General features: G+C 31.7%; 2 protein-coding genes and 1 long non-coding RNA gene across 4 annotated transcripts; all 3 read right to left on the bottom strand.

Annotated features, from left to right (window-relative positions):
- Nucleotides 1–318: 318 nt before the first annotated feature.
- On the bottom strand, nt 319–6,261 carry LOC130510609 (uncharacterized). The gene is made up of 2 exons (XR_008944296.1): nt 5,338–6,261; nt 319–919 (listed from the first exon to the last, which is right to left on the bottom strand). It is a non-coding gene; the product is annotated as an uncharacterized LOC130510609 (long non-coding RNA).
- Nucleotides 6,262–11,589: 5,328 nt separating this feature from the next.
- On the bottom strand, nt 11,590–13,836 carry LOC108832430 (B3 domain-containing transcription factor FUS3-like). The gene is made up of 6 exons (XM_018605919.2): nt 13,399–13,836; nt 13,025–13,114; nt 12,861–12,961; nt 12,495–12,541; nt 12,288–12,364; nt 11,590–12,170 (listed from the first exon to the last, which is right to left on the bottom strand). Exons 1-6 carry the CDS (start codon nt 13,648–13,650, stop codon nt 11,802–11,804), a joined length of 936 nt encoding a protein of 311 aa, XP_018461421.1. The 5' UTR covers nt 13,651–13,836; the 3' UTR covers nt 11,590–11,801.
- Nucleotides 13,837–17,934: 4,098 nt separating this feature from the next.
- LOC108832429 (protein CYSTEINE-RICH TRANSMEMBRANE MODULE 13-like) lies at nt 17,935–19,217 on the bottom strand. 2 transcript variants are annotated; one of them, XM_057010027.1, is made up of 3 exons: nt 19,056–19,217; nt 18,678–18,948; nt 17,935–18,169 (listed from the first exon to the last, which is right to left on the bottom strand). In XM_057010027.1, coding segments are annotated over exons 1-3 (321 nt in total). In that variant the 5' UTR covers nt 19,105–19,217; the 3' UTR covers nt 17,935–18,168. The 2 variants fall into 2 exon arrangements, with proteins under 2 accessions (XP_056866007.1, XP_018461420.1); XM_018605918.2 differs by having other exon boundaries at nt 17,935–18,201; nt 19,056–19,214.
- Between the last annotated feature and the right edge of the window lie 7,679 nt (nt 19,218–26,896).

Here is a 26,896-nt window from a genome sequence, read left to right as displayed (position 1 = left end):
AAATAGAGGTGGGTTGGAGATGGTCTAAATGTTAATAAAACTATTCTACAATGTAATTACAAACATCCGCATGATTCACATTGTGTAATGTATTTGTTGCAAACCAAAACTGTTACCTTTGACCAGTGTCAACCTACATGATACAAAACCTGATATGACAAATAAATTCATATTTGTTTTATGATTGCATTTGTAATCCACCGATAATATGCGTTGAAGCATTACAAGCTCTAAGGTTTATATTTGCACTTAACAAGTGAGTTTTGATTAGGTTAGAAAAGTCATAAGAAAATATATATAAAAGCAAAAACAAGCAACATGTTGTGAATGTGTGTCTTATTAATGTCGAATATGAACTCCTTATATAGGGAGTTACAATGTCATAAACCCTAATGGGTCAGTTACAAGATGGCCACTAATGGGTCAAAGCCTAGTAAGTATCTTTTGGATAAACATCCATCATCAGAACCAGTCGGTTCATAACACTTCCCCTGGATGTTGAATCCATCTTGAGTTCGCCAGATACCAAATCCTTTTTGGGCTCGTGATACACTTTACCAATTACTTGGTGTTGCCTCATTAAAACCTTACCAGGAAAACCCAGTGGGACAAAACCATAGTGAAGGAAAAAGAGTACAACATGTATCACTTCCCCTGATTTGTACCTCCGTATATGCTCCTGAGGTTGGCACATGAGTAGACTGGTGGTAACTCCATGGGCGCCAAGTCTCTGAGCTGATCTTCTAATGTGCACGTCCTGGATTGATAGGAAGGTCCCATGGACGTGGTGCTGTTGTAGACATGGTGAAGAAGCCGGTTGACATGTCTTTGGTTGGACTCGTACTTCTTCATATTTGTTTTCCAACGTGTGCATACTGCTTGTTTGAGATCTATCCATGTATGGATCCAATGTTATAACCTGTATCATAATCAAAAACAAAACCAAGCAAACACATCTTTGGGTTTGGTTAGTATAAAATAATCTCAAACCTTTAGTTCCTTATATAGGTAACTTAAGATGTTTTAACATCATGTCCCAGTGCCTCATGGTCGGATCTAAACAACCATATATACTTATGCTCATGTCCGGAAGTACCAACTACATCAAACGCCCAATGGCATTTGAGTAAGGAACGTGTATGCTTTGACAAAGTTATGTCCGGACGTGTAAAGCCTTAAAGGCACTAAGGTATGGCTTGGATAGTATAAGACAATTCAATTTTATTGTCTTATGGTTGGATATATCAAAGACAAGATGCTCATGGCATCTATCCGACTTAGGATGACTGGCCAAACTCATCAAGGTAAGGCGTCAAATAACTTTATGGACCAAAGGACTTCTTCCTTGTCCATCTTAGGATCAAAAGATCCGTGGCTAAGGACATCTATCATGTCCTTCTTGAGACCATACAGGTCTAAGTCCAAGCCAAAACAATCATACGACCATGGGACTTATAATCAGTTTGTATCCGGACCAGAAGACAACTTCTTTGTTCTTCTTTCGACCAATGGGTCTCATGTCCGAAACAAGGGACTTATGGGACGTGGGACTACTTATTGGTCTATGCTAAAGCATTTTAGGACCTTTAGATGCACAAGGATTCAATCCTTTTAAGATTTCAATCTTGTAGCCCAAACAAAACTTTGTTTGTCCCGAATCTCTCATTCTTTCTTTAGATATCTCTCCAGAGGTTCCTAGGATATTCTTAGATCATTAACATACACTTGTACACTTTAGTTCTCGAGAACTTGTTGCATTTGGCAACTCAATATCCTCTGGGACTTTCATTTCTATTCATTATCCAGTGGACTTATTCATAGTCGGTTTCTTCCTTTAAACCGAAAGTCTAATATCTTTTCTTATGGCCAGACTTACTAGGAATCTAATCGTTTGTTGCATCCACCACAAGGAGTATGTCTCCTTTATAATTGATTCCTGGTCTTTGTGAGATCCTTGTGCATATGGTCGTGCCTTATACTTGGCTATCTCACCATGTTTGATTTCTTTTACTCACAAAGAATCATTCCTGTCCAACTGGTTTTCTGTCTAGAGGTGTCCGAACTATAGGACCAAAACCTCTCTTTCTTTATGAACTTAAATCCACGTCTCCTTATCCATTTGATCTTAATCTCTTGTTGAATGCATTCATCTATGGACGTGGGTTCATGATCCTCATTAATAATCTCAGGTGCTACATTGCATGCATAGTATATAATTAATCTCGAGCTCGTTTGTTCCTTTGAGTCCTAGACATGACTTAACTCTTTGAGGTTTCATTGTAGCCTTCAATACCCTGAAGCTTGGCGTCCCAAGCATCATTAGGTACCTTAGGTACAACCATATCTTATGGTTTCCTCATCCGTGGCCACGGCTTTTAGGTTTGTCCATCTTTGGATCGACTATGTCTAGGAGTCCCTCATCCACGGTTTCATTTGCACCTTTCTATATTTATACGAGGGATCTTATCTTTGGAATTCATTGGTCTATCATGTTTTCAAAACATGTCTTAGACTTAGTAGCAACCTGATTGTGTTCTTCTTGAACATCAAACGAATTTGGTGCATTTATAGCTGGTATAGATGACTTAGTCATTCTATTCGGGTCATTGGAATCTGGCAATTGTTTAAGCTAGCTTTTGTATACTCTTCTGGACTTTCTAAGTCTCATTCTCTAGTCTGAGGATCTTGCCAATATCAGGATGTATGATTCCATGTAATCTCATTTTATCCAGCTTATTCTTTTCTCCCCTTGATGTTGGATGTTCGGATTCACTGAGGTGATTATCCTTGTACCTGGCCTTTAATCATCCGTGGTTGGCTCAAGGTTCTTATGAACGTGGGGAACTTATATCAAGTCATATCCAACATCTATTCCCATCCTCTCATCTTATATTTCTGTGGTGGAGCGATAGAATTTATAAGTGGCACTTCTTTATGTGCTAAGATGAGGTGTGGCTGGCCTTTGACCCGTTTCAATCAATGGGATGGGTATCAATATTCATTTCTGTGTGTGTATGTCCATGTAGAATAAAATGTGGGTTTTATTCTTATCCTTCCCTCATGGACATATCATTCATTCTTAAAATACTTTTAGAATGTGAATCATGTAAAGATATGTAGCCTTTTTAGGCGATTTTTCTTTCTGTTCTTGTCCTTTCATTGTGAATATTCGTGTCCATATTGAGTCATGAAATGTTTTCTACATTCTCCATGATCATATAATGTTTATCAAACCCTTTGGGACGTGAGCACTTTAATCTAATTCACTTGGACGTTTTGAAGTAACATGTTTTCCTTTATCCTTAGTTTTAATCCGAATGGGATAAGTCTATCTTTGTTCTTGTGAACTCTTTGATGTATCAATATTGTGTATGTCCATGTTACATGAAATGATTAACACTTACCCCCATGGACATATCATATTTGGATACTTTTAGCGTGAGTTAACTTAGCTTTTACCATTATACAATCTTCTTTGGGCGGTTTATATTTAAGGAAACACTTTGTTTCTTTTGCCCATGGATTCATTATGAAACTGTCCATTCATCAATTCTTAAGTCTTTCACTTATAAGAATGATTATTGTACACGTCCTCTTTTTGTGTACATAGCCTCAAATGTGAATACAATGCACACGATCTCTATATTGTACACGTCCTCTCTTTGTGTACCTTTGAGGCAATTGGATATTTGGTCGTGGATTTTGTGTCTTAAGATGTCTGTGGTTTGATCCACTGTACATCATAAGGGTATTCACATGAATGAACGTTTTGTTTATGATATAAAAGCTTTCATTTATTGATTCTTTCAAAGATAGCAACCAAAGGAAGTGAATAATGTTTAAAGGAAAATAATAAGGTATGAAATAACTAAGTAAGAACACTAAGGGCTTGATGTCGAGTCATCATGGTGATCTATTCTCTTATGCTTTGTTGGATCATCCTTTCTTGTGATCCATACGATCACACTTGTCATGATCCATGGGAACATCTTTGACAATTTTCCTTCATCTTTCCGAACCATCTTAGCTTTTCTTTTAAAGCTTTGCTGATAAAGAGTAGCTAGATACTTAGGAGTTCTGCATCTCTTAGCCAAATGGTTGTCCATTCCACAATTATTGCACAACTTAGACCATCCCCCATGTCCATATCCTCTCTTGACACGGTTGGTTTCTAGATCAGCCCTTTCGGCTGGTAGTGCATAAGCTGGTGGTAATGGAGTTGGCCTCGTAAACTCTCTTTCACTACTGTTCATTAGCAATTCATGATTTTGCTCAGCTTGCAACAATCTTGCTATTAGAGATGTATAGGTAGTGAAGCCCATTTCTCTGTATTGTTGTAGTAACAATAAGTTGGTAGGGTGAAAGGTGGAATGTCTTTTCCAACATATCTTCATCAGTCACTTCCTCACCACATAGTTTCATTTCGAAAACTATTTTGAGTAGGGCAAAGTTATATTCTCCCACAGTTTTATAGTCTCAGAATCTGAGGTTGATCCATTCTCGTAAAGCTTTGGTATGTATAACCTCTTGGATACAATTTCTATTTTTTAGATCTGTCCAAAGCTTTGAGGGATCATCGGTCAGATATAGACTTTTGAGTTTTTCACAAATATGATGGCGAGTGTTCAGGAGTTCTCTTGCAATGCTATCGTCTGTGATGCATTCACTAAGTTCATCAGACTCAAGTGTGGTTTTAATATCTTGTGCCCATTGCATATATTGCAAGTAGTTTTCTCCTGAGATTATGATGGAGGAAATTCGACATCTAAAATATTTAGTGTTTCTCTAGTTATATCTTAGTAATATGTTCTGAGGAACTGATTTCAAAAGTTTTCCAGAAAATTCTATAAAAGGAAACTTTCTAAAAATGGAAACTTTCTAAAAAAAGAAACTTTTTAGAAATGGAAACTTTTTAAAAATGGAAACTTTATAAAAATTGAAACTTTCTAGAAATGAAAACTTTCTATCTACCAAATTAGGGTTTATAATATCGATTGGTTTAGGGATTTATAAACTGATTTGGTTTAATGTTTTCACAATTCGGATTTGATTTTTATAAGTTTTATAAACCGGTTTAGATTAGGGTTTAATAATCGATATGGTTTAAAGGGTTTCATAATTCGATTCGGTTTAGGGTTTTATACAAGTTTTAAATTTCATGAACTTTAGGGTTTGTTTATTAAACAAATTTATTATATCAAATCTAGAAATCTAATGATTCAATCAATCAGGGTATACGAGTTCTCTAGATTTCTAATCTCAATCGATCAAGATATAAACTTAAACATTTCTTTTATGAAATCGGATCTATCAAACAACTAGGGTTTGATGACTTACTTTTAGATCTCGATTTGCTCCTTGGTTCCTTTGGAAATCTCAACCTCAATTGATCTGATTAGATTTGATCCTTTGTTTTCCTTAAACAAATTGATGAAAGGAAGTTAGTAAGATCAAATAATAAATCGGCTATAAACAAACTAGAAAGAGAAGTTAACAGCCTTAGGTTTTCTTTTGACGGCGCGGCTTGTAGATGGCGGTGAGGGCGCGTCTATGATCTGATCGCGGCGCGGTCTGCGGCGCTGGATTCTCCTCGTCCAGATCTTCAAATTGATATGTCGCACGTTTTCTGGATCGTTACGGTTTGGGAGAACGATCGATTTGAAATTGAATCAAAATTAGGGTTTTTGTGCAATTGACGGCGCGCACTAAAACAGAGATTGGCGGGGCGTCTGAGATCTGATTGACGCGAGGTTTCCGGCTATGGATTCTTCTCTTCAAGATCTTCAAGTTGGTATATCGCACGTTGTTTGGATCGTTATGGTTTGAGAGAACGATCGATTTGAAGTTGCGTCAAAATTAGGGTTCTTGAGCAATTGACGGCACGTACTAAAACAGAGCGTGTCAGCGCGTCGGAGATCGGATCCTCGCGAGGTTAGCGGCGCTGGCTTCGTCTCGTCGAGATCTTCAGATTGATAGGTGGCTCGCCGTCTAGGTCGTTACGGTTAGGGAGATATGATTGTTTTAAGATGCGGCTAGTTTTTAAGGTTTTTGGTGACCTACGAATTTTGCTAGGGTTTTGAGCTTAGCTCGTGCTGATAACGTGTTGTGAATGTGTGTCTTATTAATGTCGAATATGAACTCCTTATATAGGGAGTTACAATGTCATAAACCCTAATGGGTCAGTTACAAGATGGCCACTAATGGGTCAAAGCCTAGTAAGTATCTTTTGGATAAACATCCATCATCAGAACCAGTCGGTTCATAACACAACACAGTCAGGAATTTTATTGTATGGTTAAGAAAAATTATTCTTGTTCACACAGTTGTGCATATATAAGAGACAAAAGAAAGATTCAAATCCTCGAGATCATGCATATAAGTAGACGTTCTAGAGACTTAATTAGATTCAGTTAACTAGAACTGTTCAATTGTTTAATAATCCTTTGTGTTTCATTTACTTTTGAAGGAAAGTAATTTGTGTGTTAACACAATCCGAAAGCAAGACTTAAAGAGTTTTTTAGAAACAGGTAAAATAGGAAATAAAGATGTTTTAGTCCAAGAACAGTAGTGGACTCTCCAAGAAGCTCTAGTTGAAGTAGCGCATCGGAGGATTGTTGGCTCCCATCATGTTCCTGATCAATGTCCAGATCTCAAGAGCTTCTTGAAGTGTAGTTTTGGTCAAGAGACAAAGTGGACAAGCAGGGAGGTTTCTCTCAAGAGCTGACAAGTGCCAATAGCTGCAGTGTTAATGCGTGATGGACCCAATGTGTGTCTGATTTTCAGGATCACCAAAGCTGGAATGTGAACCAAGGATGCATGACAGCTGTCAAGAACATCTTTGGTGAAAGGCCCAGCTACAACATCCTCCATAACAACAAGATGAACCATGGGAAGCAAACCAACAACAAAGGTTGTGGAAGTATAGAGATGGAGGGATTGGAGCTTGTCTTCAAGAGAGGATCATCATCTTCAGAACTGATGTTCAACTTCAAAACAAGAAACCTGGAACCAAGTAAGTAGAGTGTTTTACATGTCCTAGAGAAGAATTGGTTTCCATGTTCTTCAACCATGTTAATTGAAAGCTCCACCCCAAAGAGAAGGTTCCTCTCTGTGCATATCATCTTAAAAACCCTGTGCATAAAAAAGGAAACAGAAGCACTCAAGGAAATTAGAACCAGTGGTTGACAGCAACAAACAACTATCAAGAGCCATATACTCAATCATGAACTCAATAAAGGCAAATACAACATGATAAATGATGTTTACCAGAATGGAGTGCAAAGATAGTTGCTACTCGCAGGACAACCCACAGTAATATTTAGGCACAATCCCATCGAAAAAGAAAGATCTCGAAAATCATCATTGCAACCCAAAATTGATTTCTTGGAGGTTGTGATGACTTGAAAAGTTTCAAGTCATCAAATCTTCTGAAATCTTGTGCAGTCTTCAAATATTGTGCAGTCTTCAAATCTTCTGAAGACTGCACAATAACAGAGCTCATATCTAAAGTATACTTGGTAACAAAGAATCTATCAAGTTTCATTACAAAAAATCAAACTTCTGGCATTACTTTGCAATGTGAATCCTTATGAGTCAGTAGTCTCTTCTCAATTGATATAAACTGCCATGAAAATGTACCGACAAATGTGACTTTTTTGGAACCACCCGTAAAGAGAGGCAGACTAAGACAATATCTAAAAGCTTCGCTTTTTGAAAAGAGAATGAAAATTACCGGTTCACTATTATAGCAAGAGAATCTTGACAATACAATTCTCTAGCAACCACTATCACTATGTCATCTCTCTTTTGACTAGTACTTAGACTAAGCTTCGACTCTAAATAGCAATTGAATTTTACAAACCCTTATAAATCATCTAATAAATTCTTATAAATGATTTCAGTACTAAAGTCTCAATACCCAGAGTCTTTAATAAACTAGTAAACCAAATTCATAAAATCTCAAAACACAAAATCACATTACATACTCATCTCTAATCAACTATTTATCCTCTTCAGATTGATGAATATTCTGAATACAAATGTTGCAACAAATCATAATCCATAAACCGAAATAGATTTGAATGTTAAAACCCCAGATTCTACAATCTCCTCAAACCTGTGAAGTGATCAAAGATGATCAAATGCCATAGGTTTTGACGATGAATCTCGACGGAGAAGGACGATGGATCTCAATGAAGAGGAACGACGGATCTTCGGAGAGAGATGGATCTCGACGGATCTTCGGAGAGAGATGGATCTCGACGGAGAGAAACCGATTTCAACGGATAGGGGCGATGGGTCTCAATAGAGAAAAAACAAAAAAAACGCGATGGAGAAGAAGATTAAGTTACTTCGAAAGACAGCATGAAGTTCTATGGAACGATAATCTCTTTGACTCTGCTAGTAGAGCAAAATAGAGAGTTGTCTTATCTCGTTTTCAACTCACTCTGAAGCGTGGTGATTTTGGATTAATACGAAGATTATCTCTCTTGAGATTCATCTATTCTAGAAGCAAACATGAAGTTTTTATATGAAAAATCTTTAGTCATCTATACGCAAAATAGATGTGTTAGTTTATTTTGGATCCCTACTGGTGTATCCATTTTCTATGTTGTTTTGTGGTTCTCATTGTTTACAATTCTTTGTCTTCAAGACTTAATAATAAAATTCAGCGACAAAAAAAAAAAAAAGATTAAGTTATGGTAATTTTGTTTTTTTTTTACATTAATGAATGTGGTATTTATGAAAATTCCCTTTGGTTGGTGGTAAAGTTGAATAATGGTATCAAATAAAGTGTATAATGGAAATTGCCAAAAATACCACTTTTCTAATATCACATTTCATTTATACATTAACCAACTTTACCATTAAAACTTTAATAGGTAAAGTACCATTGTACCCCTAACTAATCAAACATAAACCTATTCTCTATTCTCCCACAATTTCTAAATTTTCGTCCTGCGAGATTCAATGACTCCGGCGAGATTCGAAGGCTTCGACGAGATTTGACGATGATGACGTCCAACGAGATTTGACGAAGACTACAAGCTCAAACAAACAGAACAATCTCTCACCACGAACGCGTAACAAAGGTCAGAGGATAATAGACTGTGATTTTCGTCTCTTTCTGTAATTGTAGTTTGGTTTCTCAAAATCGATCGGTTTCTGGGAAGGGAGACTAAGTAAATATACTATAATAATTAATTGCTATTCACTTTTAATTATATATCAATTTAAAATTTATATGCATAATTTATGTTAATAATATTATATTAATTTAATTAGACATACAATTTTAGATATGTTGTCAGTTTTATTGTTTATACAGTCGATTTAATTATCATTTGTATATATTGGCTTGCATTTATTTTTTAATTCAATTATAATATTTTTCTCCTAAATATATTAAAACTTTGATTAATTTTCTTATTTGCATTTATGTTGGTTGGTCGGTTGTCTTGGATATCTAAATATATTTTAGGATGATTATTTATAACTTAAGATATAGTGTGCTTTGAATGAAATAAAAATAAATTAAAGTTTCGGATTCCAAATTAAATAAATTAATATAACGATAATATTATGAAGTCTCATGCCTTTATATATAAATTTTACAAAAAGAATTAAATTATAACAGCTGTTTAATCTTTTATTTCCTTTTGTTAATATGTTTAGAATCATCATATAATTTATATTTATAAAATTAATTATTACCATAAATTATATATTCTATTGTAATTAAATTTTTTCTATTAGATATAAGTTGGATTAGTCAAGTTACTCATGTTGTGAGTATATTAATTTTCATTTATTCTTTCAAATTCAAACTGAAATATAATTATTTTTACTATAGTTAAGTCATATCAAACTATTTATTATTTATCATTTAATGTGCATATATTTTAGGGACAATTTGAAAAATACTTTAGAAATAGTTAATAATTTGAAATTAACACCTTCTTTTTATTTTTTTAAAGTACACTTTATTAAATATGAAAATACATTTTAATCCAGTTTATATATAAACAATTAAAATATAAATTCAAAATTGATGATGATAATAATTCTTTATGTGTAAGATAAATCTCTGTTTGAAATAAATATGTTAATTAACTGTTGGAATTTTAAAAATAACAAGGATATTATGAAATAAAAGAATAATGGTTTGTTAGTTTCAAAAAAAAAAGAATAATGGTTTGTTGGTCTGTCATAAAGTTTTTATATGTTAATTTGTTTTATTTTCTTAACCTTTATATAAACAAATTGCTCGACTCCTCATTCTTAATACAAAAATTCACCTCCTTCCCTACATACGTGTTCTTTTTGCTATACAATTAATTCTCTATCAAGTAATTATGAATGACTACTCATATTTGTTACTGTTTTAAACTTCTAATACTCTTACCTTTTGGTAATTGGTTTGCTATATCTAGATTCTTGTTATGCCACACAGCATAACTATTTTGTTTATGTTAAACGCCTTAAAGAAAACTAAAGGAATCATATGATTATTTATCTCATACAAATTTATAACACCGAAAACTAAGAGGTATTCTATATAAATACTTATCTTTTAATAATATAAATTGGTTTTTGAACTACTTCTTCTCTTTAATTAAAAGATATTCATCTATGCAAATTAAGATAATTTTTCTCAAATTTCATCTATAAGCAGACACAAAACAAATGCAATCAAGTGATTGGATGCTTTCTAGGTCTAGTCGCTTTAATGCAACGCTCATTAGACTCACGATCCAGACGACTATATTCCACATATGGAAGGAGAGGAACAGCCGATTTCATATCTCCGCATACGCCTCCCACACAGCAATCTTCAAGCAAATTGATCGTAGTGTCAAGGACTCCATCCTTACTCGCATCAACCGAAGAAAATTCAAGAATCTTCTAAACCAATGGTTCACATTTGAATAAGATATTTTTTCACCGTTATAATTTTGATTACTTCTAGGTTTTTTCCACTTTTTAAGTTTTTTGTAGCGTTGAGCTCCGCCGAACTTCTGTTTTGAACCTTTCCAGCTTTTGATAAATAAAATTCACATTTTATCAACAAAAAAAAACCCCTTCCTCTTTGGGTTGTTTATCCATGGGTCATCAAAATAGCTTAAATGCTGCAATGACTTTCCCTTTCCTGAAATAAATATAAATAACTTACACCATTTCTAGTTAACTTTCCAACTTTACAGAAAATAATATTATAAAACATGTTATTTATTATAGTTTTACTTTAATTTTTATATATAATCATTTAAACTTTTATTAAAAAAATAAATACGATAAATGGTTTGTAATTAGTTTTTATCATGAATTTATTAATTCTGTAATATTTACAACAAATAGTATCATTCGTAATCCATCATAAATCATCGCTACAGATTTTTACTAACAATAGCAAATGTTGTAGAAGTCTACCGCAAAATTATTTGCTAATAGTAAGCAAATTAATTTATAATGAAAACATTATCTAGGTTAGAGTTAACACGAAATCAAAATACCAGTTCATATATAACGGTGTTACACATATATAGAAGAAACAGAAATTCACAGAATGATAACTTAATTTGTTTTGTTTTCAATGTCGGGCAAGGGCTAATAAGTTAAAGCCACGACACATAATTACATTTATTCATCAAATACAAACACACTTCCACGACTCCCATATGATATCCATGTAAACTGTAATATAAAACACTTTTAAAATATAAGACTTGGTAATATGAAAATGAACTTTTTAGTAAAAAAAGGCTGATCACCATCACGAGTCCACCGATAAATCCTATTTACTAGAAGTCATCGAGGGAGATATTCTCGACTGAGCCAAAACCCTCGAATGGTCCGAACTCGGAGTAATAACTATTAGTCGATGTCGTCGTCGCGAGCCCACCCAAATAATCGAGAGGAGTGTCGTTCGAGCTGAGAGCCGTCGTGTCGTAAACGAAAGGTGCGTTGGTGGTTGTGGCGGTGACATCATCGAAGGCGGGGTAAACGTAAGAACATTTTCCGCTGTTGTTGTTGTAATGATGATTATAATCTTGGAGGGGACGATCGTTAAGCACAGTGTTTTCAATCCTTGTTAAATTTGTGTAAACGTCATCTTCTTCCACGTTAGTTATGTCTTCTTCCTCTTCATAAGCCTTTTTTGCTTGTATCACCTAAATTGAATATACATAAATTAGTGTATATATATATATATATATATATATAATGATATATATATATATATATATATGACATTAGATTTTGGATATTTAAAGTATCGTGTTACATACGTAATTGTAAGAGTCTAGATATTGGTAGAGTATGATGAAGTCACCAGGCTGCACACGATGAGTATTCACAAAGTCCCCTGGACATAAAAAACCCACCCTCGAATAGAGTATGTTAACAATGATTTAATCTAATCAACGAAACATAAACATTTGGAATATAAATAAAACAGAAATCTGATTATAATTCCTGGTTACAAGTAAGCTCACCTGTGTTTTCGAGCACGTACATTCTGCTATTGTTGTTAGGCCAAAACCTAAAGATTACAGCATCAGACAAAGACTCAAGATACAGTTTCTTGTTAAGAGACCGTGGAGGTCTACCTAAATTAAATTAAATTTAATGAACAAAATCCTAGTGCTAGTAGTATATAGATACCACATATATATATACATGTTAAAGATCTTTAGATCGACTTGAAAAGGTGAATACACTATCAAAATTTGTTGATCTACCAAGAATATCAATAGATTTCCAACATCGATAGATTCTGGCTGTACCAAGTGTAATATGAGATTTAACACCTGATTAGACTATTCAGTAAAATGATCCGTTACATAGCAAAAGTTCTATACCTGTACTTAAAGGTCCAAACGTGAAGACCATCCAGATCTTCCATTTCTAAAGGTATCCCTTCCTTGTATTCTAACGCCGGCAAGTGAGCCTCCGCTGCTTTCTGCATCAACCATCATCATTAATCATATATCATCATCGTCATCATCATCAGAGATATTGGTACCTTGGGGAGTATCATTCGTCGGAGGGAACTGACGTCACTGTTCTTCAGTTCCTTTTGGAAGAGGAATCTTAGCTTTCCTGTGTCTATTTTCTGTCATTATCACAATATTTTTTTGCTAACATCATCACAGATCTTTTAAAAAGATCAGTCAAATGGAAATATAAATAGTTCATATACACAAAATCAATATTTTTATTTTAAGATCCACACGGATCTAAAGAGAACCATAAAAAGCTCAGTTTATTTTGTTGACTAATAATAATATTGAGACTCTTAGAAAAAAGTGTAATAGATAATATTGAGAGAGAGAGAGAGAGAGAGAGAGAGAGTGAGTGAGGTGAAAAATGACTGAAAAAAAAACAAGAGGAGCTTACACGTGCGGGAAGATGAGTCGGCACGTGGGAAGGAGGCAAAGTAGGAAAAGAGAGAAGGTTAAAGGAAGAAGACGAGCGTCTCTGCCTAGGCATCCTTCTCTTCTTCCAGTTAACACCCAGAAGAGGCACAGACGCCGATAAGTACCCATTATCATGACCAGACCCAGATCCAAACATTGGAAGATGATCAACACTTGCCATTAGAGCAGAGACCTTGGTTTCCACATCATGAGCATAACCAGCTTCATCCATCACTTTTTAACTCAATTGGTTGATAAAAACTGCCTAGTAAAAAGGAAGTAAAAAATAACAAATGGTGGATAGGCTTTGGGTTTCAGTGATGGAGAAAGAGAGAGAAGAGAGAAAGGCTTTGTGTGTGTTGTGTGTTGTGCAGATCGAAGCAGTGGCTTATAAGGACGCTGGGCAATCAGAGGTTTGGGTTTTCCAAACACATAATTTTGATTTTCTTTATTTTATCTTCTATTTATGGTAAGAGGGTGACATTTGTATAACTCACATTCATGATCTAGGGTTTTGGAGAAGGAGATTCAAAAGGATTGATAAAAAGATTATGATGATAGTAACGTTCAGAGCGAGATCTAGTGCCACTAAATGAACGTTCATTATAGATAAACTCAACCATAGTTTGAAGAGAGGTTAAGTTAGAAGGAGGAACCAAGAGGAAGGAGACGAGTGGAAGGTGAATGGTGAACAGATGTTGCAAAAGTTCTGTTTCTCCCTCTTTTCCAGAATTCAATGGCGTATTCTTTCTCACCTTCTCTCTCCTCTTCTTATTTTTCTCTCTAGAACATTGAAATTCTAGATTAAGTCAAGATAGTATTTACTCTTATTATTTAGTGGTCAATATGTATGTGATTCGTTAATTTTCGTATATTTTCGTATATTTTCGTACGTGTATTAGTGTATACGATCTATCAAGGGAAATAAAATAAACGTGAGCCAGTATAGATACAAATACAAGCAACACAGGGGGCTGACTGTATATGTATAGTTCCTTTGGAAGAGCAAATCACATTATGCTTGCTTACTTGATTTCGGTTTTAATATCAAACAGGAGTTTAGAGCATAGATTATATAACATACCCATTTCAGACCAAATTTCAATATCAATAAGTAAAGACATAAATCTTAAATAATAGAATTAACCATGTAGTTCCGATCGAGAAACCCATGTAGCTCATAGAACAAAATAATATCTTCATCGATCAAATACTATTTGAGGTTGCTAAAAGCACATAATCATAATATAACTAATTATATAATATGATTTTACATCTATAATCCGTTTTTATTTTAAATAAATAATATGTATTGATTTTTCTTACAACATAAAGCACTTTTTAGAAAAACAGATAAAAATAAATATAAATTTATAATCGAATTTCCAAATTAAAAGTTCAAATCGATTTTAATTTAGTTTACAAAAATAGAAAAACTAATAAAATATAAAACATTTGACGGCGTTGCTATTTCTAATTTTACATCACTTCGAACACCTACAATCTCGGAAAGGAATACACCGTTGTTATGATTTGCGATTAACGACAAAAACATAAATTTCTGATTTTGTACACCTTATATAATTATGTCGGCAAAAATTTACTAAAATATCATACTAATTCAAACGCATAACGGATCTGTTGTTTGTATGTTATCGATTACGACAAAATGTAAAATCTTACTATCATCCGAGTTATTTATCTTTAAGATTATTAAATAAGTAAGTATAATTTGTTAAAAAATTAACATTAATATTGATTGTTTAGCTCATTTAAAGAAACTCTTTTTATATTTCTTATAAAGTTTTGATTGATTTTTTTAAAAAAAATTGATTGATTAATTATTATTATTATATTTACTAAATTGATAATAATTTGAATATAACTAAGTATATATATACGAGTTTTTGTGTACGTATAGTAATATATTGAATACACGTATTACTATACGAGTTTTTGTGGGGTTTTGTACATACGGGTATTTTGTGATAGTAGTCAGTAGGGGAGAGAAGCAGTACGTAGCTGGAGTTGAATACGTATTTTGTTGAAGAAGATGCATGGACAAGTGGCAACCATGCATGTCCCTTCCTTTAAACCTAATAACAGAATCCTTCTTTCCTTCCTTTACGCACTTTTGTTAATGGATTCTTCCCATTAATTTGTCAATTTGTGCTTTTTACTAGTTCCGTTCGTGAATCATAAAACAAGTAAAGTCGTACGAAAACAGGCGTTACATACATAATATTATTATTTTTTGTTTCTTTTTAGATTTAAACATGTGTAAATACATCTATTTCAACCAAAGGAAAAATTATAAAAGATAAAAATAATTAGATTGTATAAATTTAGAAGAAAAAATAAATGAAGAAGAAAAACTACTGAAATAAGTAAAAAAAATATAGAATAAAAGGATGCATTTTACTAAGACAAAAAATTGGAAGAAAGCAAAAAATAATAAAAACAGTAAAACAAAAAAAAATTGGGAAAAATATGAAAAACTATAGATAACAATAAAATATATAATCTAGAGTGTAAAACTAAAATGACATACTTCCATACTATAATGAAAATTTTGAAAACGATTAAATTAAGAAGATAGCAAAAAAAAAATAGCAAATTCAAAATATAACATATTTTACACCAAAAACTCAAAATATATGAAAACAAATTCTTCCCATTAATTTGTCAACTTGTGCTTTTTACTAGTTTTTCTGATCAAAGTGGTTTTTAGTAGTTTTTTTTTTTGAAAATAATGTGGTTTTTACTAGTTCCGTTCATGAATCATAACCACAAGTAAAGTCGTACGGAATCAACCGTTACATACAATATATAATATTATCGTTTGGACATTATTTTAAAACTAATACTATCGTTTTAAATATAATTTTCTTTGTAGACTTAAACATGTGTAAAATATATTTTTAACTAAACTGAAGTTCATATAAGAAAAAAGTAAAATAGATTGCAAAATTTTAAAATTATCAGAAGTAGAAGAAGAAAATTATACAAATAAGTAAATAAAATGTAAATTTTAAAGTATAATTAAGTGAATATAGATGTATTAAAATGCAAAATAATAAAATAATAAAAAGGAAAAAGACAGCAAATAAAATAAAATATAAAAACCATAGACAAATTAGTCAATGAAAGATATAATTTAAAGAGTACATAACTACATAAGATAATTTCCATTAAAACTAAAATTTGCAAAAAAATAAAAACTAAGAAAATATCAAGAAGAAACATGTAATATAAAAAATATATGAGTAAAACAATTTTGACATGTGATACAATGACGCATCAGAGCTATGATAAGAGTAGACATATGACAGGATGACGTAGGATTGAGCGTTCGGATACCCATTTGGGTTCAGATCTATTTAGATTTCGGGTTTTCTGAGTTAAAATTTTTAGTTCTATTTAAATATTTCTAAATAAGAGTAGACATTTTTAGTTCGGAATTTTTTGGGTTCGGTTCGGTTCGGATAATCCTTTCAAATTATTTTTAAAATTTTAAAATTTATTATATACTTAAAATTTATTAAACAATATAAATAAAATAATATATTACAAATAAATATAAATAACATATGTCAAAATACCTAAATTTAACATATAAATTAGTTTTGAACATTTGAATAGAGAATCAATAGATTGTTTAAGTATTTTGGTCGTTTGAGTATACTTTAGCTATTTTAGACATTTACTTTAACTATTTGTATATAATTTCAAGTATTTTGGAAAATTTAAAAGTATCTTATATATTTTGGATATTTTTAATATACATTAAATTTGAAAATAATTAATATATTTAAGTATATAAAATTATTTCAAATACATTCGGGTACCTGAAATACTTTAATTCGATTTAGGTTGAGTTTCAGTTATAGATACTAAATTTTTGAATTCGTTCGGATATTTGATGAATGTTGGTGCGGGTTCGAAACTACTTTTTCACATCGAATCCGGTTCAGTTTTTCGGATCGGGTTTTTTGCCAGCCCCAGGATGACGTTGCTTTGTGTCTTATTAGGCTTTAGATGACGCATCAGTGGTATAGATAGATATTCATGGATATGAGACGCATGATTTGGGCCTTATTGGGCTTCGATTTTGCTTTCACTTGGACTAGCATAATCTGTCAATTGATCTGTTTTATTCGTTTTGGAGTTGGAAGATCAGGTGCAGTAATTTAATCAATCGGTTCACTGAACAACCCAAGGCTGCACCATGAAATACAGACTTTTTCAAATCACAATTTCGCCACATTCCCTTGAAATTAGGTTTTACCTCTTTTCTTTGATAAGTTTGCTAGCTTAGATTAAATTAGTTTTTACATTTCTAGGAATATACAAATAAAGAAGAAGAAAACTGTACATAATACAAATAGACTCAAGTAATTATGGTTCAGATTGAGCAGATTCTCTTAATCCAATTTGTATTGATAAGAGAATAGTATAGGTGCTCAACTGATTACGAATATATTAATTGCTATTTTTTTTTTGAAAAATTAGCATGTAGATTAAAGTTGTTATCAATACTCAAGCTGCTTGTGTTCAAATAAAGCATACAAACTATAAATGAATGCCAATAAGCTATGGTTTTGGTATCATGGCTTTGTAAGCTCATTCCAACACCCAATGGAGTAATCTTTTAAGTATAGATTGACAGCTTCGAGAAAGAAACATACACCAAATCATATAAGTTTTTTATGAGAATTGAGTAACTCTCCAATCTTAGACGAAGATATCGTCTAACAGACAGCAGCAACAGAGAGTAGCGAGACTGACACACACAACAAAAAACAAACAAAAACGAATTGGTTAATTGAGTCACGGTAACAAAACATGAAATGTACATAACAAGTGAAGAAGCTGCATTACTTCTTACAGCTAGATAGAACAACAAAAGGGATATAATAAGATGGTGTTGACTTATGCCCTTTTTCAAGAAAAAGAAAAAGAAAAGATGTTGTTGACTTTGTTTAACAAAAGAAGATGCTGTCCTAACGACCGACAGCAACTCAACACTTCCACAGCGTTTTAACATTATCAAGTCAGAACTATCAACTGATGTCTTTTCGAAAGACACTAAGAGGAGCAAAGCAATATATATCACAGTTATACAAACTCTAAACACATTAAAGGGATCTTATGGTAATGCGCATTTAATTCAAGAAGAGATGTTAACGCGTAAAACGGAAGTAACGAAACGGTGATCTAAGAAAAAAATCATGGTGGATCGAAAAAGAAGGGACGAACCAGCCACGGAGGAAAGAGGTGCAACCAGAGTTAGAGTCCTGGTAATAGTGATGATCATGATGACACTGATTGTATTGCTGCGGCGGAGGTGGAGGAGGAGGAGGAGGAAAGCCACCGGAGAAGTACTCCTGATAGCCTCCTTCGTGAGGAGGACGTGAAGGCGGTCGTGGTGGTGGATACGATGGATATCCGTGTGGGTGTTGAGGATATCCTTCGTGATGGTGCGACGGAGGATATACCGGAGGCGGGGGAGGATACTGAGATTGGTAACCTAACCGATTTTGATCACCACGAGAAGGAAGGTTAAGAGTCGATCAAAAGGATTCGATCGTTATTCTAACGCAACGGAATCACAGAAGGGATAAGGATGTTACAAACCTGGAGGAGGATACGTTTCAGGCGGAACCTTCCCGTAGTCGTAGCTCATTATGATATCTTCTTTGAGAAAACTTGTTGCTTGGTCTGAGGGAGAATCAGACTCGGGATTAACAAGGAAATGACAATACTATGATGTCTGTCAGAGAAGATCTGCCGACAGTTCACCAATCATTTTTAAACACGTGACAAATAATGACTGGGTGAATGATCACTTGATGTTATCAAATGTTTAGTGAATTATTTATCATAATACAAAATTATTTATCATGATATTTTAGGGAAAATAAAAAAAAATTATTTTCCCTAAAATAAATCACTGATTATACAAATTATTTATCATAATCTTTGTCATCATAATTTATTTAATGTTTAATTCAACAATTTTTTAAAAAATAAGATTTTTGAAAATTTTAGTTTTAGTTGTACAATTATTTTCACAACATATTTGTGCGTTTCCAATAAAGATATAAGCAGGAGCGAATCCAGAAATGAATATTAGTGGGTGCACAAGTGTGTAAAATTACAAATTTAAATTGACATATTTAAACATTAGTGAACAAATACACTAGTTTTTCAAAAACATTATGGGTGCATGTGCACCCTTATTCTTCTTACTGGCTTCGCCACTGGCTGACACCACAAATAACTATAAAAATTCGTTTTATAAGCTCTAGCGTGTGATGGAATGTGGCATATTTGGTTGTAAAAGGTGCTACTGAACCCCCCAAACACGGGTTCGACTCCTAGTAAGTACCTTTTTGTTATTCTTTTGACCCCACTAAAATTTTTTCTTGGGACCGCCGTTGACTGCAACCTAACTTTTCTCAGAGATTCAGCTTCTCCAATATGCTCCTTATCCAGTGGCGGATCTAGAAACTCTTTTAATTGGGGGCATACTATTATAAATATATTATAAAATTTAAATATTAATCTTTTTAGATAATATATATATATAATAATAATTAATTTTATTTTTTTATTGAATCTATATTTTTGTGAATCATCTTTTTGTTCATGAAAAAAAATACTTGGGTTGTTTTAAAAAATTTATTTTCTACCGACTACCAGTATAAAAAAAATTGAATAAACGTATGAACTAGTTTCAAAGAGTAAAAAAAAAAAGGATCATGCAAGCAAAACTAATTAAATGCACAAAGAGAATATATTACGTGGAAACTCACGTTTCATTTGATGGGATCGCATGAAACTAATATGGCAGGAAATAAAATGTTGTATTAGAGGCTTCTGGCAAGGGAATTGAACCCTTCACATGAGCTAGAAACAGGGCACACTGAAACAATTGAGATATTTGACCAAATAGCACTAACGTTAAAACACAAAATTTATATAATCAGTAGGGGGCACGTGCCCCCGTACCCATCCACTTGCGTCCGCCACTGTCCTTATCCCTTTGTCCATTGAGAGTTTCACATTGACAGCAGTACTACAAGGATGATAGGTTAGTTGCGCGAGCACCAAACCTGGATTAACCTGCTGAAGTGGTGAAGTTGATGTCTGGTCTAGGGTTGCTAACCACAACCCGACTGTGTCGCCTTTCTGATTCGTAGCCATTAAGTTTGGTTGTACTAATTTTACTCAAATTTAAGTTGTAATGCTGTTGTAAAACTCCCGTTTGAAAAATCAATGAAAATATGTTTTATATAAATAAAAAATCTAAGCATATATATACAAATGTAATGTCAGCAACATACGTTACCTTTCCGTGAAATCCATGTCGTGTCTTTTTTTTCTTATACGGATGAAGATAAATGTCTGAGATGAGAACGAAGAACATATTAGGATAGCCCAGGAGACTGCCTAATATCTTTTTATCCGCAAAGTGGTCACTAATTGATATACTCATATATATGTATATTCACTTTCAACATGACACTTGACCATTTTCCTTCGCAAAGAAGTAGGCAAGTCATCCTTGGCTACCAAATAGAATTCTCCTATTCATCTTTCACATCTCCTTCTAAACAGTCCATACACTCACCACCATATATTTGTAGCAAATAATGTGTTTCGAATAACGCTCATGAGATTGATCAAACGATTGATCTTTCTAGTAATTTAATAATAAAATTATATGAATTCTAAAAGATTAAAGAAGAACAAGTATAACATGGATGAAAAAAGTATGTCAAAATAGCCAAGGAGACTGCCTGAAACCTAACCCACAAAGATTCAACATGATTTTGAATTATTATACATGTTGAATGCATAATAATCCAAAACCCTTCAACGTAAAGTTGAATCGTGGAGGTGAAAAAGAGCAGGCAAGTCATCCTTGGCTACTAAACACGACTCTTTTCGCCATGTTAGACCTCTCTTCTTGGTGTACAACAAAAAGAAGAAGACCTTTTCTTCCTCTTAACATATTCACCACACTCTCTATATGTTTGTACTCATTCATTCCTCACATGACTCTGCTATCTTTTTATAACCCTTAATAAAGAATATATATATGCTTATTAATTTCTAAAATGATATTTTCTTTCTGCGTTGAACAAAAAAAAAGATATCTTCTTTCTGCATGGGCTAAATATGGTCAACTTTGTACGTATTCTCCATCACTGGAATATGTTCCCTTTAATGGACCATTTTCCGGTCACTAAGATAATCCTATTGTTTGTTGTCGTTTCATTCACACAATTTACAATTATCTATCATATTTCGTTGGTGGGTATAAGGGTATCCACATTGTATAAACTTTATTTTTTTTGTTTTTTTGTAACACGCATAAACTTTACTTTGTCAAAACAAATAGCTGTATTAATTAAACAACATGTACGATTTTACTTTTGTTTAGGTCGATGGATAAATGGGAATTTAGATGCGGTTGCTTCAATAAACTTAAAATAGTTGTGTTTTAGTTCGTTATGAAAATGGATTTGAATAGAACATTAGCTAAGTTTGAATATGATGATGTAAGATATACTAGATTTTGACCCGCCCAACCGGGCAGGTATTTATTTTATGTTTTTAGTTTTCTATTTATAAATGATATATTTGTAATATTTAAACATAAATTTAGATTGAAAATTAACATTTGTAGTTATAATAAAAATTAAAAGTTTAAAAAAATATTTTGATATAAATTTTAAATTCCTAATTAAAATAATATAGAGATTGGTCATATTTTTTTCCAATTCCAAAATCTTAGCATTCTTAATAACAAATAAAATAATTTATAAATACATAAAATATATAAACATATTTGAAATTAAAATAAATTTGTTAAAAAAAAGTCTTACGCCATTTTTGTTTATTTCTATAGTTTTATCCGTGGCCGTATAAATATTTGCTTTCACTTCAATTTTTTTCTTTGTTCTAATGATAATATATATATATATATATATATGTGTGTGTGTGTGTAAATTAATATGTATTACATAATTGTTGGTATAACATTTTAAAACAAAAATTTTATATATTACTTTAAATAATTATATTATGTGATTTTAATCGTCTATTATATCACAATGTATCATATAAAATCTAATATTTATAACTAATTGGACTTATATTATAAAAGTGTTACACTAACAATTTATAAATAAAATATTTTATATTTTATCTATATGATATATAAATTGATTTTGATGTGTGATTTTTATTTAATTATTTTTATTAATAAATATTGAAAACTATTAAATGTTAACAAAAAATCTATTAGGAAATTTATTTTGGTTAAGATTCATTCTATTAAAAAATCTATTATTTAAATTAGGAAAAAATATTAAATACTTAAATCTATCATTTAAATAAGGAAAAGACAAAATCCTCTACTATCTTTGTTACCAAACAAAATTTAATTTTTAAAAGACTACTATCCATGTTACCAAACAAAAGCTCAAAGTACTTCTACTTTAATAAGATAGATATAGACCGTTAGATATATGATCACTAACAGGAAATGGTTATAATTTACTATATAGATTAGCTAGTAGAGTCGACTGGGTTTTAGAGTTCCAAGACGGTAGATTTATTAGGGTTTCGGAAAATCCAAAATGACTTGTGGTCGCTTAGTCTATAGTTGGGAGCCTAGTACGAGCGATGCAGAATCTGCGAAGACATAGTTAGTTTGTTCATTTGGTTAAAAACTCGACATACATAGCTTGGAATAGTTTGAATGTTACCAGTTCACAAGAGTGGCATGCCTTTGCTTCCGAGCTCTTTGATGTGGAGTTTTAGAATAACCAGTTCGTAGAATTTGCTATATCAAATTATGATCAATGACGTTTAAGCAAAGAGATAATTAAAGGCTTGAAAGTTCAGAAAAAAAAGACTTCATTTCACTTTAGTTTTTTTTTTCTGAAAAAGGGCTGACTTTACTTTAGTTTTTGTTTTGAAGATGACTTTTTTTTTTGCAAAAAATGGTTAAATCTGTGTCAATGATGACACAGACCTAATCCCCGGTGGAGGTATAGCCCACGGATTGACCTTCTTCTGGATATTCAAATGAGCTGAAAACAATGGGTCCATATCCGTGTGGTCAGTGAGAATCGAATCCAATTGAGACCGAAGTTCTCTCATCATTGACCCGGAACCGTATTGAACTTTACTTCAGTTTGCTAGTGTATCTTTACCATATTGGGCAGTGTGCGATGTTAGAGGCATAAACAAGTGAATAATAATCCAATAATATATATCACATATTGAAGTATATATACAAATACAGTGATGGTCATAATTAAATCATTTGAAAAATCAAGAGTATTAAGAGAAATGGAATCACGAACTGAATGAAATAGGCTCAAAGAAAGACAACTATCTCATAATTGAGCTGGTTTTAAAAATGATATGGAATTTTAAAATGTATGCGAGTATGTGATATAGTCAAAAGGATTCGACCATGATATAAATAAAGAGATACAAATATGCCAGAATTGATGTAAAAGAAAAAAAGTTAACCAGGTGTGTTTCTGTTTTTGGGATTGGATTAAAAATGTGCTAATATATATAGTTTATCAAAGGTCTAACTGATGACCACTTTAAAAATGATAGAACTACAAAAAAAAATCCAAGAATATCATATGAAATTAATTAGAAGAAAAAGTTGTAGTGAACGAATGTAACAAACCTTCAGAGTGAATAGTAACTAAAAAAATAAAAAAAAATCAAACAATAAATAATTCGATAATTTACTCTCGAAAACAAGGAACAAATTTTCAAAATTGCTTGACTTATGTCTATGACGTGGTGCTCCACTGCTATTTCTTGGATCTGTAACAGAAACACATGATACAAATATTATATAGTTCTGGATGTATTAGGGTTATATAATTTCTTTTTGATGAATATATATTATATAGAAGATAAATACATAAATTGAGAAGTTCAATCAAAATGTCAATTTTCTATAAATTTATTTGATATATTAACATATTAATATATTTTACCATTTTTTATAGTTTTCTTTTTGATTCCCTATCTAGTTTGATATGAAATAGGTTTACACGATAGTTTCTCATGAGACAAGGAACGTGAAAGAACTACAAATAATAAAATTTCCTTACAACTGGTAAAACGATCAGGAATTAGGTGGAACATTGTATTCCTTACTATTCTTTTTCTTAAAACATGTATGGGTTTTGGTAACAGAAAATATTTCATACATTCTATGGAAAATTTAGAGGTTTATTAAGCTCATATATATGCTCTCGGTCATTTAAGTTTTCTTAATTGGGCCTAAACTATGTAAAAATACATGAAGTCATGTGGTTCCTCCGCATTCTAAAAAACATGGTCCTTTGAATTGATGCTTATGCTTTCTGGTGTGGACAAGTTAGCCTTGACTCTTTTTTTTTCTTTTAGAAATGTCACTTCAAATTTATTTCTTTAAAAATCCAAAATAGGAAAATTTCTCTCTTTGTTACATGTAAAGATATCACCTCTTTCGGAAATAAAAATGGTTTGACCGTGAAAAAGAAGGAGAATCGAAATACTTTTTATACTTAAAGAATCAGAATAGCATTCATTTTAAAGTAGTTGATTCCCTTTTCTATCATCCATATCTTTTTCATTGCCGATTGTTGAGATTTGATTTGGTTCGGATGTCATCATCATTAACATCATGTCATCAGGTAAATTTTCACACATGTTATACTCACTTGTGAAAAATTTCACAAAAATTATTTTTCTTTAACAATTTTATTTTAATAGAAACTATAGTTCCAAATATATTTATATATTTATAAATTATTTTTATTTGCTTTTAAGGGATGCTAAGATTTTGAAACTGAAAAAAATATGACCTGTCCCTATATTATTTTAATTAGAAAATTTAAAATTTATGTCAAAATATTTTATTAAACTTTTAATTTTTATTATAACTGTATAGTTAATTTTCAATTTAAATTTATTTTTAAATGTTACAAATACATCATTTAATATAAACAAAAAATAAAAATATAAAACAAATATCAATATGGTCGGGAGGGTCAAAGTCTAGTTTATTTTAAAGTAGTTGATTCTCTTTTTTATCATCCATTTGTTTTTCATTGCCTATTGTTGAGATTTAATTTGGTTCGGAAGTCATTATCATTAACATCATGTAATTAGGTAAATTTTCACAAATGTTATACTCACTTGCATAGAATACATAACAATGTTCACCAGCAACAGTGACGAAGTCACATTGTAGGTTCGATGGTCAACTGACTCCTATAAATATATAAAATTAAACATTTGGGCTAATAATCAAAGTTTTTGCTGTGGTAAACTGGTTAGAATATGTTTTTTTGACTTCATGTATTGATTTCAAAACTCAGATATAATTCTTTTATTTGTGATAAATTAATTATGATCCCTAAGAAATCGATGCCTAGCTCCGGTCATTACCAGCAGATATCCTGGTACACTAAGAAAACATGTTTAGTAGAATCTAAAAGGAGTCATTTTCGTACAGATTTGTTGGAGAAAACCTTTATTTTCATACCCAAAAACTAAAAGAATTATGGGCAATTTTGTCCTGGGCAATTACAGTTCCGACTGGTGACATCTATTCTATTAAAACTGAAGTACAAAATTAGATTAACCCTAAGTTTTTCACTATATTTACATTGTCATGCCACTAAATTATTAAATGAAGCTATATTTAAGTATGATTGTATTTTCCTAATTTAAATAATAGATTTAAGCATTTAATGTGTTTTACTAATTTAAATAATAGATTTCCTTAATAAAATCTTAACCAAAATAAATTTCCTAAAATATTTTTATTAACATATTAAATATTTTTAATATGTATTAGTAATAAATAATAAAATAAAAATTCACACATCATTATCAATTTATATAACATATAAATAAAATATAAAATATTTTGTTTCATATATTATTAGCATAATGCTTCCATATATAAGTCCAATTAGTTATAAATATAAGATTTGTTTATATGATACACTGTGATATAATAGACGATTAAATCACAAAATATAATTATTTTAAAATAATAAATAAAATCGTTATGTTTTAAAATGTTATATTAACAATTATGTAATACATTTTAATTTACAAATATATATAATATACCATTAGTACAGAGGAAAAATTTAAAGTGAAAGAAATATTTATACGGTCACGGGTCAAGATTTAGAAATAAACAAAAACAGCGCAACATTATTTTTCTTTAACAAATTTATTTTAATAGAAATTATAGTTCCAAATATGGTTATATACTTTATTTATTTATAAATTTATTTTCTTTGCTTTTGAGGGAAGCAAAGATGTTTGAATTGGAAAAAAAATATGATCCACCTCTATATTTTTAATTAGGAAATTTTAAATTTATATCAGAATATTTTATTAAAATTATTATTTTAATTTTTATT

The sequence above is a fragment of the Raphanus sativus genome, chromosome 4 (genome assembly GCF_000801105.2).
Source record: "Raphanus sativus cultivar WK10039 chromosome 4, ASM80110v3, whole genome shotgun sequence".
In the NCBI taxonomy this organism is placed as follows: Eukaryota; Viridiplantae; Streptophyta; class Magnoliopsida; order Brassicales; family Brassicaceae; genus Raphanus; species Raphanus sativus.
Note: the sequence above shows the minus strand (reverse complement) of the source record. Positions and strands in the feature narration are given on the sequence as shown.

Coding starts and splice junctions, on each gene's coding strand:
- LOC108832429 (XM_018605918.2), bottom strand. CDS start 19,104: ATGAGCTACGACTACGGGAAGGTTCCGCCTGAAACGTATCCTCCTCCA. Junction 18,949..19,055: donor TGAAACGTATCCTCCTCCAG/GTTTGTAACATC, acceptor AAAATCGGTTAG/GTTACCAATCTCAGTATCCT. Junction 18,202..18,677: donor ACCTCTTTCCTCCGTGGCTG/GTTCGTCCCTTC, acceptor TGTGTGTGTCAG/TCTCGCTACTCTCTGTTGCT.
- LOC108832430 (XM_018605919.2), bottom strand. CDS start 13,650: ATGGATGAAGCTGGTTATGCTCATGATGTGGAAACCAAGGTCTCTGCT. Junction 13,115..13,398: donor CGACTCATCTTCCCGCACGT/GTAAGCTCCTCT, acceptor TGATAATGACAG/AAAATAGACACAGGAAAGCT. Junction 12,962..13,024: donor GACGAATGATACTCCCCAAG/GTACCAATATCT, acceptor TGGTTGATGCAG/AAAGCAGCGGAGGCTCACTT.